The following is a 22683-nucleotide window of genomic DNA, read 5'->3' on the forward strand; positions in this document are numbered from 1 at the left end:
CTGAAACAGGCTGCCCAGAGAAGTGGTCAGGTCACCATCCCTGTGCAGATGTGGTGCTGATGGATGTGGTTTAGTGGCAGCTCGGTAGTGATGGGTTGATGGAGTCAATGATATTAAAGGTTTCTTCCAACCAAAACTATTCTCTGATTTTATATGAGGTCAATCAGCAAGTGCCATGCCATCTCCTCCTTCCCACCTCTGCCTCACGGTGGTTCCTCATCAGATGCCAAGGCTTGAAGTCTGAGCATGCATGACCCCTGACAGTCCCTGAAGCGATGGCTGCCCTGCACTGTCCTGGCCATGCCAGCTATGACATTGGCAGTTATCCCTGCTAGGCGCTCAACTGTGTGTAAGAACGTGCCCCAGACGTGCCCAGCGTGCAGAAACAGCTCTCAGCGGGCTCAGCAGCTCTCCCCTCAGTGCTTCCCTGGTCACGGATGACAAGACCCCCTATGTCCCTTCCCCTCACCGCGCCTTTGGTGGCTCTGGGCACAGCCCCCCAGAAGCGCCGCCTAACAGCCCGCCAAAGTTTCCCCTCAGAGACCCAACATGGCGGCCGGGCACCCCACCTGCCCCGCCTCAGGGCGCCCCGGCCCGCAGCGAGCGAGCGGGCGCGGGGAGCGGCGGAGGGCAGTGCCCCACCGCGCCGCGCCGCGCCCCGCCCCGCCCCGCCCCGCCGAAGGGCTCCGACCGCCGCCGCAGGGTCGGTAGGGGGCGTCCAAAGGCTCCGGTAGGAGCCAGGACAGATTCTATTTAGCTGAAGGCCCGTGGGGGAGTGGGGGGAAGAACGACAGCGAGTGGTGCTTTCATCGCAGAGGAGCCAGCGGAGGGACGGTGCCGAGCCGCTGCGGAAACGCGCTGCCAGGAGTCAGCGACAGCCGCTGCCTGCACCGGCCCCGCCGACAGGTAAGAGCGGGCAGCACGGGGTAGTCGAGTGCCCCGCTACCCCCCAGGGCGGCTTTGCGGAGCAGGGCAGGGTCGGCCCCGGCCCGAGCCCAGCAGGTGTCCGGCGGGTGCACCTCCGCCCGGCCGTCTCTTCTCCCGGCGGGGAGGTGAGTCCCGCCGCGTTTCCTCGACCCCGGTCGCTTTCCTCGTGGAACGACAAGCTTTTACCGAAAAATTACTTTCCCGTCCCGAAAGGTATGATGGCACGGCGGTCACACCGCCTACTCCTCACCCAGCGCCGCGCCGGAGAACACCGCTTCGTATTCAGGCTGGCATTAAGTGCCATGTTATTTTAAACTCCATTTACTTATTATTATTTCCGCCCCCGCTCTTAGCTGGATAAAGCACAACGGACTGGAAGCGCGGCCAAGCCTCACCCTCTTCTTACAGGAGAAAAGGGGCAGCGTCCTGGCCGCTTCCCCCAGGTAAGAATTAGGCTACTGTTGTGCGTTCGCAACTGGGGCAGCACCCGGACCCAGTCCCCGTCGTACTGACTCCCTCCTCCGGTGTGGGACACTGAAAATATTTCTGCTTTATTTGTTGTTTTCTTCTTTCAAGGCTCACGATGTTGACAGCTATGTTCTTGGCTGCTCTTGTTCTTATTACAGTACATTCGCAAGAAACTGAGGAAACCATAACATACACGGTAAGGTTTAACAGAGCTGGAGATAATTACTGCTTTGCAGGGATTCTTTTCTAAATGACCCTTAAGAAAAACCAAATTTCTTGCCAGTGTATAGCATGCAACACAAAGGTCTTTGAGTTCAAATGTTAACCATAAAATAAACCGTTCCTGCGCTGTAGCAGCGTTTTAAAGTTGAAGTTGACAGGATTGAGCAAAATAGGCTCCAACTGCCTGTTCTGGAAAGCTTATCTATGTGCTGAGATTGATAGATTGATGAACTGAACAAAACTATGAGGTTTGAGTATTTTGGGGTGGGTTTTTTTAATCTTTTTTCATAAAGACAAGGTCCAGGAGCTTCATTTGAAATGTATAGAGATTGACACATAATTATGTCAACTGTTGTTTTCTTTGGGGTATTTCAAGCTTTTTTTTTAACAAAATTTAAGTACTTCAAAATTTGGTGATCTTAATGAAGCATCAGAGTCCTGGAGTGATCCTGTGACTGTTTATTTCTGAGCTCATTTTGAGCAGTGGTTTTTCATGCCTTGATAAAATAATATGAGAATATTGGGAATGAGTACTGCTTCTAACCAAGTAATAGGATATGAGAGTTAAAGGCCTTTTTATGAGGCATTTTTAATCTGCTTGTGTTCAGACTTTGGCTTGCATAGTGCATGTCCTAGAAGGAGTGGCAATTACATTGGCTTGGGCTGGGGAAAAACCCTTATTTTCACATCTGATTACAGTTGTAATCCCGGCAACTTGCTTCATATGGGTGGACCTCTGCATATGTGTACAGACATTAGCGCAATAAATGCCACACAAGCAGAAAATTCTGCACACGTGCAAAAAGTTAGAGAATCAGAGCCAAAGACTGAGATTGTGTTTTATACAAGTAATCCCACTGAAGTCAGTGGGATGGCTCAAGCAAGTAAATATTGCAGAGTCGGACCTTACCACAGAAGGCGAGGCTCAAAGAAGCCTCAAGTGAGCATCAGGAAACCAGTCATAAAATACTTTAGCACTGGGATTTAGAAACAATAGAATTTCTTGCAAGTTGGGAGTACCTCTGTTTAGAGGCTTCTGTGACTTTTAAGTCCATATATATGTATCTATGAAGTGGGAACTGAAGATTGAAGTACCATGTGAAAATTCAAACGATCGTAGGAATCACAGCCCCTCCTTTCCCGCAATGACTACATGTTCTTTTTAAAGAATCAGGTAGCACTATGGGATAAGCACAGTTCTGTTCACACCAATGGAGCATTTCTTTCTTGCATATTTGACTTGCATTCCTGTATCACGTTTTCAAAGAGTAAGGCAATTAGGTGCCTCAATAACCTTTAGACTCTGATCTACTCAGCAAAACACAACATTGCAGAAAACCTTGTCTTCTGGAAATTTTACTCTTGGGATGCTACTGTTTCTCTTGTGTACATTAGGCCATTTAGGGCTAAACCTCTCTCTGTTATAGAAGTCCCTCCAACTGCAGTAACAGATGGACTTGGCTCCTTATGGTTAAATAGACAGTACTTCTGTTGTGCATTAACAGGAATTGGGTGGTTCAGTAAATGCATGAATTAGCTGCTTTTCTTTGGGTTTGTCTTTTCATAGTTACAGTAACTTTCCTGTTGTCAACTCAGCATATAGTCATTCCTATAGAGATTGAGAATATGATCTGCTGTCCACTTACCCCCTTGGAAGAAAAAGCCTCCAATATTACAACTCGCTGCCACATGTAGTAGATTGCTGGTGTCACCTGCAAATGAAGACAGCATTTTCAATCCTACTGTTGAGTCAGTGTCCATTAGTAACAAGTTCCTCAAAATAACTTGAGGACAGTACAAGAAACAAGTGAATCTTGGCATCAGAAGGACACTTGGATAGTTCCTTGTTACATGTAAAGATTCAGCTTGCTTGACCATCGCTAATTAATTAGCTGACTGATTCTCCTTTTCTATAGGGCTATTAAAGGAATGTCCTACACAGCACTGGATACATATGCACCTACAGTACAGCCCGGTTGATTCACTGATGTTTCCAATGTGTCTGCTGCTGTTGGTAGCATTGTTACGCTTTGCCAATCCGTTTCTGTAACTGTGACCTGTGATTAAAATTACTGCCCTCCAGACAATTAAATGGTTCTGGACAGAGGAATAATGACTCTGCCTACCTAAATGCAGGACAGAATATTAACAATTCTTCCTGAACCTAGTTGTCTGCAGTGATGTAAATAGTTGATGAGCAGAGTCTTGTCTGAATTTTATAGAGCCTTGTCTACATGAGTAGTCCTGCTGTTATAGACAGTAACATTCATTGTATGTCTTGCAATACATTTGTCCTTCCTAGGCTGCAGTCCTGGAGTCACGTGATTACAGAGCATAAGAATGAATTCCCAGCTGTCTTGGGATCCTTCCCCGTTGCTACAGCGCTAATAGGAGAGAGGATGGAGCCTAGGCGCATAAACGCCCACTAGTCCCTCTGGCCAGCAGGCCTCAGGAATGAAAGAGGTTCACCTGTTGGGAGGCAGTGAACAAGATCAAAGTGCAGAAAAACTTTCTCTTTTTTGTGTTTTTTTTCTTCAGAAGATTTTCATACTGGCCAGTTGGGTCAAACTAAAGGTTCTTCTCTTCCGTTAGTCAGCAAATGACAGATGCTGTAAAACAGTGTACAGGAATAAGGCAAGGAGAAAGCGAAGCCTTTCCCATGTCATGCCCCAGCCCAAATAAAACCTACTTACTCAGGTCAGATTGTACCATAGGAACTTCTTGAGATACAGGCTCTATATGCTCATACACATGTTTCTGCACAGTGATGTTGCATCAATAGTCATTTTTCTGGCTTACCAAGGTGTGCAAACATTGCACTTCCCTTAGTACCAAACCCTGAGTTCATTGAAATATGCTTGATGATTATTTTCCAGAAGAAAGAATCCAGAGTAGCCTAATTTGTTCATTTTGTTTGTTTTTTGTACAGCAATGTACAGATGGCTACGAGTGGGATCCTGTTAGGCAACGGTGCAAAGGTACAGTAAATAATTTTCCAAGACAGACTTACCATTGGTATATATTTAAGTATTATCACTACACACCTATGCTTTGGACAAGGAGGTGTGCTTGCATGTCTCATTTTGTTATTTGCATTAATAGCTGTTGCAAAAGGTTTGATGGCTAAAAGCATGACTTCTGTTGTTGCTAACTACAGATATTGATGAATGTGAAATAGTCCCAGATGCATGTAAAGGTGGGATGAAATGTGTTAACCACTATGGAGGATACCTCTGTCTACCCAGAACAGCACAAATTATTGTAAATGAGCGAGAAGAAGCAGCAGCTGAATCCACTAGTGGTCGAAACAATGTCATTCGACGAACTCCAGCTGATCCTCACCGTGCCCCTCCAAACCCAACTCATCAAATTCAGTGTGCAGCTGGGTATGAACAAAGTGATCACAATGTTTGCCAAGGTAAGCAAAGTGCGGGGTGTTACACTGAAAGTAAAACTGGGGTGTATGTGGTAACAAGTCTAATGCCTGGAAAATGACAGCTGATAATTCCTGCATTTACTAGAATGTAGTGTTGCAACTGTTGTTGCTGTTCGAGGTAACAGAAGTTGGCAGTTTGCTGTAGCCTTACAGTGTATCCCCTCTATTTCAGGCTAACAAGTAGAATTAATTATGTTGCATTTAAAGCCTCAAAATACTTGAACGCAACTTTAGTCAAATATTTTGTATTGTATAAAGTATGTCCAGGAGAGCCAAGGCTTTGACAAAAACAGGCAACACAGCAGGTCATGTTACAGACAGTTTCTGAGGATTTGCAAAACTTTGGAATTTCACTGAGTGGATGCTGAGTGGAACACAGAACAACCACCGAATGAACTTTTGCTTAGACCAGATTGTAATGCAGAAGCATACAGTAGTTTTATTATGTATGAGGAATATTTCTTGAGCAGTAGGAACATCTGAACAGACTCTGCACTTCCAGTCTTTGAGAGCAGTTCTGTGCAGACCCTGCCAGCTTGCTTTCAGCCATAGTCCAGCCAGTCTCTGAAAACTATGGCAATGAACAACTTTCATCTGAGCGTGCATACCCTAAGAATTTGGGCGCTGTGGGTGGTATATTAGCAACATTAATTGCATACATTCAGGAACCAGACTCACAAACATTACTGTAAACAAAGACTTGCATTTATTATTTGATATAAATAATTTACTCTCATACTTGCTGAAGTAACAAACATTTCATCCATTGTTTTGTTTTCCTTCATAAAAACATATTCTACTCCTTGTTCACAAACTCAGTTTTCAAGCATGTTAGTGGGATGCCCATGCAAACAGAGGGCAAAGCTTGACCCCTGGTTCATCTTTTCCACTTTGTGGCTGGTAACACTATAATCATATAAAATAGTACTTGAGTGACTATAATCAGGGCAAGCTGAAATATAGAGTGGAACGGAGTGTTATTTATCACTAGTAAGTAAATGCCTTGTCATTCTGAAGCATAGTAATCATCATGGAGGCTGGATAAATTGTTTTTATAGGAAAAGCCTCAGATTTCCATTTCTGGCTTACCTGCTAATGTTCAACGTTTCTGTCACTCCAATTCAAGAATGTCAAGTAAAGAGCCTACTGCAGGAGTTAACCCTGAGTTTTCACATAGGGTTGTCAAAGGAAAATCTATTCCAAGGGTGGCAAATTCCTTTCTTCCTTTGTTTAACTTAAAGTAGCAGCAGAACCAGGAACAGAATACCAGGCTCCTGTATTTGATCTGGCATGCCCTCCTCTAGGTGATGATGTGTTACTGTAGCAGGTAGTCATCTTAGCTGGTGAATTGCCTTAACTCTAGTGTGTAATAACATTTTTGTTTGATAAAATGCAAGTAATGCTAGAACCATTCCAGAGATGAATATCATTGTTGCTGCAGTAGCTTTAGATGTATACATTTGGGGTGGTTTAGCAGCATGTAGTACCAGTACCTGTATTTCAAACGAAGATTGGGAGTTGGGGTTTACTTACAGACTGGCTGGGCTTTTTGTTTTGAGAAGATGATTGATGGTTGTAAGTTACTGTTATTTTACTCCATGCTCTGGCTTCCTGAAGCTTGCAACTAAATATTTGTATTCAATTCACTGATCTTTGGTTAATTTATAACACCAACTAACTGTTTTTATAGTACCAGAACTTTTTTAACTAGCAGGCATACAAATTGTGGTGAAACCTGGGACTTGACTGCGTCAGAGTTTTGTTACTAATTTTCTCATGCCAGAATTTCCTCTAGATGCAGAAAGCATGGAAATATTAGTGTTTAAAAGCTGAAATGTATTGTACTGAATTAATTCCAGCTGGAAAAAGGGTAGTGGACAGTGTGCTTGAAAGAAAGGATAAAACACTTTTGGAGCACTTAGAGCATGCATTCAGCTTCATGATCTTCATACTCTGCTGAAAATATCTTATAAAAGATAATCTTGATCAGCAATGGTCCCACTGTGGGTTTATTTAATTATGGTTGAAAGACTTTGCTATGATAACTGCTTGAGGCTCATAGGGAGTGTAACTTACACATATAGTCACACTTAAGCTTGTTTTATTGTTTAGTAAATCAAATGCGAAGTCCAGCTCCTTCTAATTGTTTGCAGATGTATGACATTTTCCTTCCAGTCCGGCAGCACTAAGGATTTTCTAACTGATGCGAAAGCGTGGAGACCTCTGTTTGAAACGATGGCATGCTCTGAGGAGCTGTATTACTGACATCATACTAGAGTGTGAAGGGCCTTCTGTTTTAACACAAGCATCCACTCCCTTTTAAACACTGAATAGTGAAGGTATGAGAGGCCAAACACACTCATGTTGGCTCTCTGTGCTTGGAATAAATACATATAAATGACACTAGCACTGTTGGGCTTTAAGAGGCTTCAGTGATGTGCTGAGCTTCGTTGCTGGGTAAAGCATGATGCGGTGTGGTCAGATCCTGTTTCAGCTGATAGAAATTGAAAACATTCAGAGAGGACCATGAGTCTCTGACCCTAATTTAATCTACCAAAACACAGCCATGTGCCTGAATTACAAAAGATGCATAATTCCTTCTTCTGACCTGAAGAAAACAAGTGATATTTATTATCAGTGATGAGAATTTTCTGTCTGCAACATGTGCTGTTATTTATTAGAAACAAGATAGCACATGAAGAGTACAGATGGCAGGTTGGTATCAAAGCAGAAGACATGCAGAAGACTAAGTCCATGGAAATTACTGCAGTTTCCTATGCTATACATCATTTTTATAACTACTAATGATCAGAAATATGTTCTTGTATAGTTGTGTGGATGTTAGAAGGGTAGGTAGCAAGAATTTCTTGGGGAAAATCTTAATAAGGTACTGTACATAAGGAGTAAATGCCAGTAATGCCAAAAATGTATGAAATGAGGAAGGGAGAGGTTATTCTGGAGGAAGCTCTCTTATGTAGAATATGTACAAAGCACTGTGTTCTGTGCTTCAGCTTAAAATGTTTTAACTGTATGTTAAGTTCTGAGTTTATGATGTTAACTGATCCTCCCTTTCCCATGTCTGTATAGTCAGTTCACACATCACTGTCACTTCCAAGTTTGCCCTTACCTCCAAAGGCTGCTGAATTGGGCACTAAGGTGGATTACCATACGTGATACCTGCCAGCACTTTCAGGAAACCATTCAGCTGTTCTGACCTCCCATGGCAAGTGTATCACTCAAACTGGGAAAAGGGAAAAATACAGTTAGAAATAACCACAGATAGTTTGGGCTGACAAAAAGCATAAGTAGCTGCACTCTGGTGCCTGCACACAAGACTGAATCGTGTTTCTGCTGTGGCATAGCACACCCAAATCACAATAGAGCCTGCTATTGAAGTCAAAAGAAAATCACCCAATTAATTCAATTTTGTCAAATGTAGTCTCCAAGAAACTATGACACTTGAATGAAAAATGGCCAAGTAAAGGTACTAAATAACCTAGAAGGCCAAAGAACTTATTTTTCTTGTCTTTCTGTCATGCTGGCAATACAAGCAATAAAGTAAGCAAACTTTTGTTGCTTTTTTTACTAGATTAACTTCCTGTAGTCCTCCAGTCTCTTTATAACCCTTTATGCTACTGTGATTGTAAAATACAGGGGGAGACAGATTGTAATGGAAGATATCAATGAGCTGGATGCATTTATGTAATTAGTTCTGCCTAGTGTCCAGGGGTGGACATTGGTTGCTTTTTTTCTTCTCTGGGGCTGGGGGAAAGAAACAAGCTTGTTTTCTGTGCTATGCTTATTTTTCTCTTGCAAAATCATTGTAGGGATCTCTTCATTAATAGAGGTTAGGAGATTTTTGCGTTGAGTTTTCTGGTACTCTTCAGAGTAACTTACCATACTCAATCTAGGTTTTTACCTCAAGAAGTTAAAGTGGGCTTATTTGATATATTTACACTAAATATTGCAGCTCTAGAGGTTTGCTTGGTTGTTTTTTTACTAAGGAGGGAGGGCCAAAGAGAAGCAGTTCATAATGTTTTATTTTTGATACAGCAATCACTTTATATATAAACATGACAGGACTACACAGCTAGCGTATGAAGGCCATAAAAGTTGGGTAAATGCAGGTGCACTCAGCTTGGCCCATTGCAGAACTCCTTCAGGTTGGAGGATCGGCTGTACCTCCAGCAGGGTGTTCTTCATTGATGTTTGGCTGTGAGCCAGATTGTGCTTCTGAAATGCACCTCCTGATGAGCTCCACTTAACATGCTTTGATTTGCCTCACTGAGTGGTCTTGAAACATGCAAACCAGATCCTGTTCAGATGAAACTAAACCTGAAATGCACTGCAGGAGTGCTGCTAATATGCCACAACCACTTACAAGCATTCAGGCCCTGGGACCAGAGTGGAGAGAGCCAAGACCCTCAGAAATGCATGTACTGGGACAGCAGAGGTTCTTAGCCAACATCTGATCTGAGTCCACGCTCTTTGCTGATATAGACATAATCCAAAATACACCTAGAATAGTTTCTTAGACTGGACCCAGAAATGTCCCAGGGTCTTTGTTAAAATGCTGCACCATCCCAAGTTTTTCCCACTTCTTATATTTAAGGACTACTTTATAGATTAAAAAAAGTGCCTTCAGCATTTTTTTATCCCAAAAAGCCTGGGTTGTGACAAGCTTAACTCCAGAGTTGTTCCTCTCAACACAAGACCTATTGAGTTTGAGGATAAGGTGAGGAGAGAGGCTGTGGTAGGACAAATAAGGTCTAGCTCTCTGGTTTAGGTTGCCATTAGCTCATCAAAGTGCTTACTGAGGCACAGTTCGTATGTACATATGTTTGCTTCAGCAAGTGGAGAATACTTGTTGCCAGCAGTAGCCACCCTAAAAGACTGACTTGCTTACACATGCTATTTGAATACTAATTGCTTGGAAAAGCTGTAGGAGTTTTGCAGGTTTCAGAGAATCCACAGAAGAATACAAGCTGTGTTTTCACAGCCCTTTGTACTGAGTGTTCATAGATGCCAATTAATTTCTTGTACATTTTGGGTACGTCATGCAGAGATCATCTTTCATCAGCCCATCCTGAACCAGTTGTTCAGGCTGTTAATCTGTGAAACTTCTGCATTCTGTGGCAAAGAGCCCTTTCTGAAGCATCTCTTTAATAGCCTTGAGGGACCAGAAGGGAGGTCACCAAAAAAAAAAAGAATCTTCAGGGCCTGAGGGCTTGTTTTGGGCATTTTCAAAATCTGACCTCTCTGAATCATCTTCCCATCTGTGCTATTTGCACAGCTGTGAGTGCTGTGTCAAGACCTTGGATAGATATTCTCTGTTCTGTCTGACCATTTCACTATGAACATCCATCATAAGCATAAATACTAGCAGCTGCTTTGCTTTCTTCAGTCAGTTACTACTTTTCCATAGTTCTGACCCCTGCAGGAATATGCTCAGTGCATTGGAACTAAAGATTCACAGAATCAACAAGGTTGGAAAAGACCTCAGAGATCATCAAGTCCAACCTGTCACCTAACACCTCATGACTAACTAAATCATGGCTTCCTTTTTTGAATACCTCCAGGGATGGTGACTCCACCACCTCCCTGGGCAGCACATTCCAATGGCCAATTACTCTTTCTGTGAAGAATTTTCTTCTCACCTCGAGCTTAAACCTCCCCTGGTGCAGCTTGAGACTGTGTCCTCTTGTTCTGGTGCTGGCTGCCTGGGAGAGGAGACCAACCCACACCTGGCTACAACCTCCTTTCAGGTAGATGTAAGCAGCAAGAAGGTCTCCCCTGAGCCTCCTCTTTTCCAGACTAAACGACCCCAGCTCCCTCAGCCTCTCCTCATAGGGCTTGTGCTGGAGGCCTCTCACCAGCCTCGTTGCCCTTCTCTGGACACGTTCCATATGCTAATCATGATAGATTCAGGCAAGCTCCTCAAAGTTGTAGTTCTTGAATTGTAATTGCACAGACAAGTAGTAGGCTTCAAGTTTCAGTAAACTCATTAGCAGGCCTCATGGCTGCTTATTCAAGAAAAAAGGATTATACAGTAGTCACAGTGACTGTCATGCTTTTAGGGTTGATTTGTTGATTGTAAAGCCATGTTTGCTTAGTAGCTCTGAGAAGGATAATGTTTTGACAGATAAAACATAGCAAATGTATTCAGAAGACACATGGCCTGAAGAAAGTCCAAACCTTCAGCCTTCTGTTCTCCTTCAGAAGTTCATGCTCTAAGCTGGAGGTCTTTTTTTATACTGCAGTCAGGACTAACACCAGTTAGCACGGGGGAAGAATGAGCTGTCTGATCCTGACTGGCCATCCCAGTATATTTGGCACAAGTATCCTGAAGTCAGTAAGCTCTGATAGTATACCAGATACTCTAACACATGATTTGTGGGAGCAGAGGGTGGCTTGTCTTTCCTGTTCAATGACAGCAGATACTGAAATTCTGTTCCACAGCAGTGCAGGGCTACAGAAAGTTTCCCTAGCAGTAACAGAAGTGCGAGAGCATCCTGGCAGCTACTTTAGCATATTTCTTGGATAATTTCATAATGATACCATTGACACTTTGTGCATAGACTTTCTCCCATGTCTCCATGAAAGATATGTAGCAATATTCTCAATGCATTTGCTTTGAGCAGGTCTGCAGTTATTTCATTCTGGACTGCTGCACTGTAGTTCTTTAACCTGCTGAGAAAGGTTGTGTGTTTCTCCTTTCTCCCATTGCTTGCTCAGGGTAATTTTCTTCCAACCAATGTGTTTTTCCCCCGTTTTCAACCCGATTTTTGCTTCAGATTACTTGGTATGTAATAGAAATGCTCGGGTCTGTGTTTCATTTTCCATTTTGAAGTTAGGGTTACTGAGGCACCTTTCCTAACACTAGAGCATTTTCTAAAAGATCTCTACATTACAGGCACATAGCTTTTAAAGGTCAAAAACAATTGGTGAGTGTCTGCAGTGGTGGGATTATAATGTAGCGAGCTCAAAAGCTACCTTTAGAGCAGAATCTTGAAACAGATTTTTTCCCCTTATTTCATTCTCTTCTGGAGTAATTTGATTTTTTTATGCTGGCAAAGGAAGATGGCAGCTACTGTTTCTCTTTGCATTTCTGTGTGCCAAAATAGTCCTTCCCACAAATACAAAAGTAGTCTGATTCTCCACTATACCACCTAGTGATGCCTGTGCTTCTTTGTATGTCCTTAATGAAGAAGGAATATCTACAGCCAACCAAACAAGTCTCCACCATCACTCGAACTGATTCAGTGTGTTTCATAGCTTTGCTATCTTGCCATTTTCCTATCATCAAGGGCAATGAAAACACAATGTTATAGGACCCTGTACTATCAAGGTATTTTTTGTCTGGTGGGAAGCATGAGAGAGTGATTTTTGAATTCACCTTACCAGGCTGCATCTTAAACAGTCTGTGTATTTTTATGGCGTGGTCAACTATTCTTGTACAGCACTTTGTCATGGCAGCCCTCTGTGTGTGTGTGTGTTTTAATGGACTAAGAACTTTTTGTTCATGGAGACAGAACTTGTCTCTCTCCTTTCAATACACTTAGAGGGAAAATGAGTATAAATATTCCTTATGATGCTTTTAGTGTTGTTTTTTTCTAGACTATCATCATTTATACTATGTTCTATACTAATTCAAGATTTAAACATCCTTTTGTCTGAAGGATTCTTAACCAAAGCACAATGTGCAACATCTACTGTTCAGTTGGTTCTCTCCACAAGATTGGCTAGTAAGATCTTTTCTCTTTGTATGTGACAAGAATATGTGGAATCAGCCATATAAAGTTCATGGATGAAAGACATGACATTTCAAAGATTGTATCTCTTTTCACATTTGTTAAATTTTGTGCTCATAGCAGACAGAAGGCCATAGTTTTGGAGGCAAAGCTATTTGCCATAATTCAATACACAGCAAAATTTCATCCCAAGAAACATATTAAAAGCCCAAGAATCCTGTTTGTGCATTCTTTCATTTACATTATAACTGCACTAAAAATATAAGAGGCATTTGAAAATTACAGATCTATGAAGTAGTTTAGCATACATGTAGTCATTAGAAAATACCTCTTCTGCTCGTTCAGATTTGGGCTTTACTTGTTGATCTGAAATCAGCTTAGAAGTTGGCTCTGTTGTAAGTATAGTGAAGAAACGTCTTAATCTTTGTTATGTGTAATTATGTGGTAAAACTATGTAAGCTACAGCGCTAAGAAAAAGTTCTGGAGGCCAAACAATTAATTAGACCTCTTCTGACATCATGTACCCAAGTCTCATAATTAGTCATCTTTTTGAACTAGACATTCAATAGACCCTTATCTGCTGCTGTTACCAAATGCCTTAAATAAGTAACTTCACCTAAGTGAAAAATGCCCCATAACTGTTCTGCCGTAAGAAGGGGGGACGGGGGCAGGCAAGGAGTGTTCATGGGTTTGGGTTTCTTGTTTGGTTTTGGTTTGTCTGTTGCTTTGGGTTTTTACATGGCTTTCTTATTTTCTTTTTTTTACTGTCAAAACACTAGTTTTGAAGGTGGGAAAAACAGCACTCGTTTGGTTAAGGATAGTGGTGATGACTACAGATGGCTAAGCACAGAAACCGGGAAATTCTTAACTAGAATGATAAAGGATTCAGTGTACGAAGGTGTATTTCCTGGAAAGAGATGTTTACCTTGGGACGCTCTCAGTCTGTCTTTATTAACTCCTGATTGAGGAAATTCATGCTTTTGGCCATATATAGACATCATATAAGCCTCTTTAAATCAGTTCTGAAAAGGAGATGATGTGGATGAGCTTTCTTTTATAAGCTGATTTTAATCAAAGTAAACTTCTAGACTAATGCCTGGTCTGATATGATACAAGCAAATCTGACATTGCACTTGAGCATGTTGAGTCTGCACTTGAATATATATAGTATAGGTGTCCTGGGTAGTTCTGTAAGTACAAACAGAACTTGTTCAGGGATTTTTATACGCCTGCATGAGTGGGATTCTTGTTAACAGGTTAGTCATGACGTGTGCAATAAAACTTTGGTAGATAATGAAAGCCTCAGAGAGTACAGTGATTTTTTTGAATTTTCAAGCCTGAATGGTTTCAGGAATATTGCATTTTTCTGTCCATCAACACCAGTAAAATCTTCATCTTGACTTGTCAAAGTAATGGGCCATACAAATGTCTGCATACAAATAGTTTCTTTCAAAAAGATGGCCTCTGTAAAGGACAGATAGCCTTCTCCTGGCCTCTGAGAAAATAATCATCTCATCTGCTTTGATGCTCTTGACACCTAAACACCACTACCAGCTGTAACCAGCACCAAAGAAAAGCCCACTTTGATAAGCCAGATTGCTGTAGGAAAACTGGTGTTTGGACAAAGATTTAGAACTTCAGTTTTCAATAATTAAAAATAGCAAGAGTTAAAGAAATCTGGGGGAAAAAATACAACATTTTGTTTAATGCAAAAATACCACGATGCCAGAAAAGCAGCAATGTGGAAGATCAGTTACTGCATACCTCTGAGTACTAACAAGTTACAAGAAATCCTTGTCAATACTGCAACAGCTGCCTATTCTAACACAAGAAGTTAGAACTGGAAAATGCAAGGACTTTTCACAGGTACCAATTCCCTGTATAGTTTTGAAGAGGCTGCCAATAAAATAACATTTAATAATAGACTTGCACAGAGGAAAGCGATAAACCATGGTAGAGTGAGCAGAAATTTAAGTGTGAGTTTTAGCTGGCATTACCTGGCTTATAAAACTACCTGGTCAAGAAATATAGAAAAGGCAATCTTTGTTTCTGGACTAACTCTGTGGAGAATTCTGGGTATCTGGGCTGCATTCAAAAAGAGATGGAATCCAATCCACATTTAGAAGCAACAAATACAGTTCAGTGTTTAAAGTTTCACCTAAGTTGATGAAAATAGCATCATTGCCTTTAAAAATATTTACTGAATTGTACATCAGTTTTGAAACAGTTTTGTTTTACACCTGCATTACTAGATCTTACTTGTACTTCTGTAATAGTTAAATTACATTCTTAGCAGATTCATTTTCTCTTGAATGACTTTCTTATCAGGAGAAAGTGTTCCAGAGAGCTTTTAGATGATAAAGATGAACCAGATAAAACAATGTGTTGCCTATCACACTTGTATTTATTTTGCATATAGATCCTTATCACTCTTACCTGGCTTAATTTGAAGACTCAAGATAGATTTTCTGCTTGTATGTTACTTGAGTGGAAAGGGAGTTTACACTAGTTGCAAGACCCTAAGATATTGCCAGAACTTCTAGGCCTAGTAATTTTTACCTTGTGCAGAAAGCACTCTACAAGCAGATAAAAATGACAGACTTAAGTCAACAACATTGTAGAGCACCTCTTGGGGCTTGTAGAAGCAGGAAAGTATTACAGCTTGAAGGAGGCCAAGTTGGAAGAGAGTTGTAACTGCCCTCCTGATATGGTTTGTGCACTGCAAAAGCTGGCTGCAAGAGAAACCCCCTTTTTGTCCCATCGAAAACACTACTTGACCAGTGTTTAAGCAATCCAGAATATACAAGTTTCAAGCTGTTATTCAGCATGTAAAAAATGATGGGTTTGGGGAGGGGGCTGCTTTTTGTGTGTGTGTTCTAAGATAAAGTATTCCTCTATAGAAGCTGTGGTTCTGTATGCCTATAAAAGGGGGAAATCCCCATTTCTAGAAGATCTTTTCATTAAAAGATTGCTTCATTGTGTATTTAAATCTACCCTTTCTCTTCATTATGATGATACTCAAATTTCAGTCTGCACAGTTAAGAGAATCTCTTCCTTACTATGTATGCAGATTTATATGGCTCCAGGCACCTTTGAAATAAATTGAAAGCACAGCCATGTAATAAAGCCAAACCCAAAAAACTAGCCAAAAGGATCCACCCAGCAACACCCTCGAACACCCTCAGCTTCTTTCCCTAAGCACAGCTTTAGAGCACTAGTCTTGGTCTTTGCTTTTCTCCACCCTCATGAAAGCTTCCTGGGGGATTCCCCAGCTGGCAGAGAAGCCAGATCTATGCAAGTGGCTGTTCATGATGCAGGAACAGTTCACTTGCTTGGTTTTCTTACCTATCAAACAGCCCATAAGGAGTGTGGCTGTTTGCAGTACTGCTCAGCCCATTTCAAGGGAAATGCAAAGCAGAAGCAGCTCACAGCAGGAGAAAGCACCAGTGAGGGGATGAGAATATATTTTAACAGCTGCAAAAAGAGATAAGTATGGTAAAACCACACAGAAATAGTGAAGAGGTTAGAGAAAGCAGACTTAAAACGGATGGTTTCTACTTGGAAACAACAATTCAGAACTTTTTATGATGCTGAAAGGTGGTTCAAGCACCTGAGAAAAAGAAACACTTCCTGAACTCAGTTGCTATGGGACATGGGTGGCAGCCACAATGAAAGAATTTAATTAAACAAAGGTCTGGACATTTTATATACAGTGAGACTAGAAGTTAAAGAGTAGCTTTTGAAAGGGATAAATCATAAAATGGTAAGGGTTGGAAGAGACCTCTGGAGATCAAGTCCAACCCCCCTGCCAAAGCAGCATCACCTAGGCCAGGCCACACAGAAATGTGTCCAGATGGGCTTTCAAAGCCTCTAGAGAGGGAGACTCCACCACCTCTCCAGGCAGCCTCTTTCATTGCTCCATCATCCTCACAGGAAAGAAGTTGTTCCTGATGTTGAGGTGGAAGTTCCTGTGTTCTAGTTTTTGACCATTACTACTTACCCTGTCACAGTGCACCACTGAAAAGAAACTGTCCCCTTCCTCTTGATATCCACCCTTCAGTTATTTGTAAGCATTAATAATACCCTCTCAGTCTTCTCCAGGCTAAACAGATCCAAGTTTCTCAGCCTTTCCTTATTAACAGATGTCCCAGTCCCTTAATCATTCTTGTAGACCTCCACTGGACTCTTTCCACTATTTCCCACTTTTCTGCATTTGGGGATTGCTACCTGGGGACTGAGTAAAGCCTGTTCCCTGAAGCTTTGATTAATCATTCTGGCGGACATCAGATGTTTGGGATCATAATAGAACATTCTCTACTCCACAAGCTGCAGAAGGTTGAGACTTTTGTTTTTCAAGAGAGCACAAACCAGTATAGTTTTGTTGAAAAGTAAAACTACTGGGAAATTCAGAAAAAAGGTTTGTGTAATTCTGACAAAGTGATGTATAATGATGTATAATCACCTCGAGTGTTAGTTGCCAAGCCTTTCTGCATCAAAAAGAAATCAACTATCAATATCAGAACATTTTCATCGTAGGAATCACAGCTCGTTATTGGAGGGAAAAGCATGCAATACTGAAATTCAGTGACACAGTTTTGTAGTGCCACAGCTTTCAGAAGTCTTACTTAGGGTCCATTCTTCTGGGCAATGTAAGCACGTAGAAGGCTATCTGCCGTGCTCTGAACAGCTTACTGTTGCATGCACTTGAATACCTTAACAAGCACACCCTTTACACAACAGTGTTGCTGATTTTAGTGTTATATTTGGGACAAAAGCGGCAGCATGAGCTTACATTATTGTTTGCATTTGATTCTGTACTTTAGTGTCTGTCATGTCCAACCTAGCCAAAAACTGGCCTCAGCTGTGGGAGCCCCAGGGGTGCCATGCACATGCCTCATCTGTGACCAAACTGGGGCTAAGGAGCCATTTCACAGTGCCTTGTCCTCAGGGTGGAGTCACGCTCCTATGACAGCTATGATCAGTAGGCTGAAAGCAAAGCACTAAAGAGCCCAAGGGGAGCCGTTGGGATTTTCACAGACTGAATGGCCACTCAGAGGGTTCAGCCAGAATGAGCGATCCAAAGTGTCAACAAATGTGAAAAATAGCAAAAAAGGTGAGACAAAAATGTTTTGTTAATTTGCCCATGACTTTTCAAGTGAGATAGCCATGGGATCTGCCTAGATGAGCTGAAGGCCGTCTCCACAGAACACAGGGGAAGCTCGTGCAGCGCACCAGCCAACACGCACTCCAGCTTTATGGCATATGTTACCGAACCGCCTGTGTCACACAAATTCAGATTCAAGACAGCATTACTGTCCCATTGGGATGCAATTGGAAAGGTCTGGGTAGACAACAGCCCTTAAAAACTGGAATAATAATGTGCAGGTTTTTCCATCCCTATCATTTGTCCTTAATTAGAAAAATCAAATGCTTATGTCCAATTGTTAACTATTCTTAGCACTAATTTCATCATTTAGCCCAATAATGACCAAATGGCTTCCTTACAGTTTTGTTGGGTTTTTTTTCCCTCAGTTCACAGCTGGCCTGAATTTATTTAGTTTGGTGCTTAAGTTGCATTAAAAGAACAAAAGTTTTGTGACTCGGCCTCCATAACTGTTTTAATCAGAAACCTGACTTGACTTAATAACTAACTGCCTGAAGAACACTACCTGTAAAAAGTCAGAGGTAGTATAGTTCTCTGTTCTGGTTAATATCTTAGAGAATATTTACAGCATCAGGAAATATCTCAGATTAAGAGGGACCGTAGGAAGTCTCTAGTCCAACATCCTTCTCAAAGCAGGGTCAGCTGTGAGACCCTCAAACCAGGAAGGTTGAAACAGCCAGTCCTTGAAAACCTCTGTGGATAGAGAGTGTACAAACCTTCCTGGACAACACATTCCACTTCTTGATTGCCCTAATGGTGAAAAAGGTATCCAGCCAGAACTCCGCCTTACAATTCACCATGGATTGATAGAGACAGGCAAAAGAGATGTGCTAAAGGTGCAGACCGTTTTTCCTCCTTCATTTTTGATTCCAGTTGGATTGCATTGGCCCCTCTAATCAAGCTATTTAACACTCTTGTTTAATTTGGCTGTAGCACAGAGAGAATGCCAGTCACCAGTGAAAAATTTCCTCTGGAAGGCACAGCGTGCACAGGATGCAGTGAAAAAGCTCACCTGAGAAAACCTCCTATCTTCACACTTCTAAACACTTGCCTTGCATTCCTTCTGTTTTCTTCAAGAAGATTTTCTTGCATGTTACTGTTTCTCACTTTACTGTACTGTTCAGAACTAACAATTTTGTAACAGTGCTGTATTTAAGGGGAAAATGGTTCCTGTTTTTTTACAACAGGTCAAGGTGAGGAAGTTTTTCCATAACTTCCAGGGGCAGCCCTGGGTTTGAATGAAAACATTTTCATGGGAAGCAGATTAGCTAGTGAGAAGCTGGAAGTCATTTCAAGCCTCCCCTAACCCAACTATTCCTACAAGCGAATGTCTCCAGCTTTTCCAGTTTCAGTTTGTAAGGAAAACAGGGAAGAAAAAAAAAAGTCTATCAGTGTGACTCCACATACCAGGATAAAATGTGAAGTTTCACAGAGCAGTCTTAAATATGTAAAGCTCTGATAGCTAATGCCCACCAAACTTCTTAAGCTAGTATATCAAGACTCATTTTAACAAACAAACCCCATGTTTGTACTTGAGTGTCCTATAAAGACACAGTTGTGTCCTGGTGTTTAAAACACACACTTGGATCCCAGCAATTTCACTGACACCTTTGCACATGCCTAAATTTACACAATTGCTTAATTCTGTCCTAAATGAGTCCTTCATCCTGTTGCTAGGATCTTTTATTTTAAAAACCCTCACTAAAAACTTGCCAGAGCAAGCCTGCAATACCAAATGCAGAACAATCCTGTTCAGGGGTGGGTAGGAAATGCTTGAAAGGCTAGGAGGGAGTAGCCTTGCTCTGAAGGAATGGTGCTGTTTACTCAGCTTGCTGTTACATCGCTGGGACAATTAACAGTTTTCAGATCATTCTCCTGAGTGTCCCAGCTTGTCTCATGTCTAGCAGTGTTAGCCCTTTTAGATACCCTTCACATAATTTTTGTTTCTTTATTCCTCTGTGCTTTACTTAAACTGGCAACAAGTGCCAAAAACTGACTGAAAATACAAATTCACGCTGTGATCCTGGATAAATTACTGTACAATTAACAATATCACAATGTGCATTTCAAAATGTTAATGAAATAAAGCTGCTCCTTTAGGAAACAAGATACTTTACAGTTTATGATTTATGGTAACTCTAAATAGGAGTGTGAATAGTTGCCAGATGAAATAATATTGTCACTCTAACTAAACACTTCATGCCACTTCTGAAGGCAGTGATGCCTGGCTTGACTAAAATAATCATCTCCTCAGGATCACCTCTGTACAGATCTTACCCCTTCTAGAAATGGAATTGCAAAATTGTGATGCTCTGAAAATCAGATACATTTTCTTCATTATGAGAAGCAGAACGATGCAGCAGACATGGCTGCTGTGGGACAAAATGACATGGAGCTGTATGATCAGAGGGTTCTTTCCATTAACTTCTTGGATTCATTTTGTTTTGAGAGGCTTTGCTCTGCTACTGGACATTTCAGGCAAGCACATGTTCATGCAGTAAGTATGAAGCCTTATGGGGTAAATAAAAGTTACTGCACAAGTAAGAGTAATAAATCAAGCCCAAGAATTTTAGGTCTGCAGATAAGAGATTATTGTTCTTTGAAAAGATTTTGGGGTTTAATATGTATTCAGCCATTACTTGCCTGTTATGCATTGCTTCCTTGTTACTTTCCTTTCATTGAAAAAGAAACCTAGCTCCTTAAAAATCATTTGGACTTGATCCTAAAACACACTGAATACTTCTCAGTCCTTTTGGAAATAATAGGATACAAGAACTTTTATGACTTAGTTTTCATTTCTGAGTGTTCTTTTTTTAACTTTAAAATCAGTTCAGAAGATCCTTACTCAGTATTATCTGAGACACTGCATTTCTTTTCCTTCATATTGGTCTTACGGCCTGTACATGAAATCTCTAAAGCATATTAATATTCTGGCAGAATCCAACCAAGTTTAGATACAGCTGTAGCTAAAGAGGATTTCAAACTAACTGCTAGAAACTAATCCTGTCATTGGCCTTCCACCAGTGTTTTGCATATTTCTTGGTAGCATCTGATTAATTCAAGCCAGCCTCTAAATTCATGGAGTTGGTTAACTGCTATGTAAGCTAATAAGCTATATAAGGAAAGTTTTGAGGCTACTTAAAACTACATATTTATAGTCTGTAAACTACCAGCACAGAGAAACACAAATTCCTCAAGGTTACCCTGTGAACGTGAAGCTGATTAGCCTGGGAGAATGCCTGCAAACAGTGCCTTGAGTTTTTCAAACTAACCAAAATCACAGTAGCATAAATAATAACAGGATTGGTACAATTATTGTTAAAAAATTACTTTAAACCACTTCAGCTTCTTAAGAATTTTCCCCCTTTATCCTATTGGTAAGAAATTAATGTGACTCTAGATGTTTGCTTTTTCTCCACTACAAACAGGGCATCTTACTAACACCCAGGTACATGATCTCCTTGCTCCACCTTTTAATTGTATTACTTCCTTTTAGCATTACTTTGAATAATTAGTCTTCTCTACATTCACCTTCTGTCAATTCATCTCTTACCTCATCAGTTACTGTAAATTAGCACTTCCATGAAGGAAGAGCCACTAGTCATTATTTTGTTGCCATCCAGCAAACGAATGAGCATGACATGGACCTTCCCCCTGAAGCTGCAGAGACAAGCTGAGTGTACAGTCAATCACACTGGAATTAAATCCTATCAGAAAGCATTTGAGGCAGCAAGACGTCTAAGAAATCCTGAGTGTGATTGACAGCTTTCTCCAATAGCTTTGAGGAAAGTCTAAAATGAGAAATCTCTTCTCCCATCCTGCAAGAATTTATGAGCAAAATTTATTGACTAACCAATATTGGCCTATATTCAACAGGACACGAGGCCCTTATGTTCCCCTGTAGGCTTGTGCACATTCATTAACCTCTTCAGTGGTCATGGAAAGGGTAAATGAGATTTTAATCAAACATGTATGAGTGTTTACTTAGAGCTAGAGACAACTGGGCAAGGAAACAGTTCCACTGAGCAATGTTCTGATAATGTCCTAGGCATCCCTCAGAAATACTGAGATGCAGACAGACTGTAGCAATATCCTGGGCAATATAGCTCATACATTCAATGAAAAATCATGCCTTTTAAAGAGGGAATGGAATAGACAGGAAACCAAGTAAAATACCTTCTGAGAAAAAGAGCAGGAAGGACCTCAATGCTACCTCTTCAAGAAAGATAGCTAACACTTCCCACTCATCTTTCTTCCTGGAGACAGAAGCAAGAGAAACATGCCATGCCACAAAGTGTTAAGAAAACTTGTCCAGTCATTCCATCAGGGCCTGCTTCTTTCTTTCCCCATAGTAGCTACAAACCTACATCCTATTTGTTCCTGCATGTCTCTGGAAGCAAGCAGCCTGGTTTGGATGGGCATTTGTACTAGCGTTTGTCCCACACTATGCAGTTCTAGCTGAATAATGGTCTCCATGCTGTGGGTGCTTTTCAGTGCCTGCCAGTGACCCAGAGCCAAAAAAGTTTCTTGACACTGAGCAATGGCTAATACTGGTGTAACCCTTTAAGGACTGAAATGATTATTTTCTCAGTGTCACTGGCTGTACTACCTACGTAACATCAACACATTCTGGGGAACACCCAGGTTTTGTTGCAACTGCAGATAGTTTCAAAACCAACAGCTTTCTTTAATTCAGTTGTAAGCTACTCACCCAG

At 41.3% G+C, this 22683-nt stretch overlaps 1 protein-coding gene across 3 annotated transcripts in view; it reads left to right on the top strand.

Moving 5' to 3' along the window:
* The first annotated feature begins 727 nt into the window (after window positions 1-727).
* The window catches only part of EFEMP1 (EGF containing fibulin extracellular matrix protein 1), a 47925-nt gene continuing 25969 nt past the window's right edge, over window positions 728-22683 (top strand). Inside the window, exons 1-5 of one of the 3 annotated variants that reach the window (XM_068153276.1) lie at window positions 728-906; window positions 1281-1370; window positions 1504-1591; window positions 4547-4595; window positions 4775-5035. In XM_068153276.1, the coding sequence (XP_068009377.1) occupies window positions 1511-1591; window positions 4547-4595; window positions 4775-5035 (391 nt within the window). In that variant the 5' untranslated portion in view covers window positions 728-906; window positions 1281-1370; window positions 1504-1510. Of the gene's footprint in view, window positions 907-1042; window positions 1141-1280; window positions 1371-1503; window positions 1592-4546; window positions 4596-4774; window positions 5036-22683 lie in introns of those variants that run through there. The other 2 variants (XM_068153278.1, XM_068153279.1) reach the window with 2 other exon arrangements.

The sequence above is a fragment of the Melanerpes formicivorus genome, unplaced genomic scaffold, assembly GCF_026170545.1.
Source record: "Melanerpes formicivorus ecotype bairdi unplaced genomic scaffold, bMelFor1.0.p_v2 SCAF_25, whole genome shotgun sequence".
Taxonomy (NCBI): Eukaryota; Metazoa; Chordata; class Aves; order Piciformes; family Picidae; genus Melanerpes; species Melanerpes formicivorus.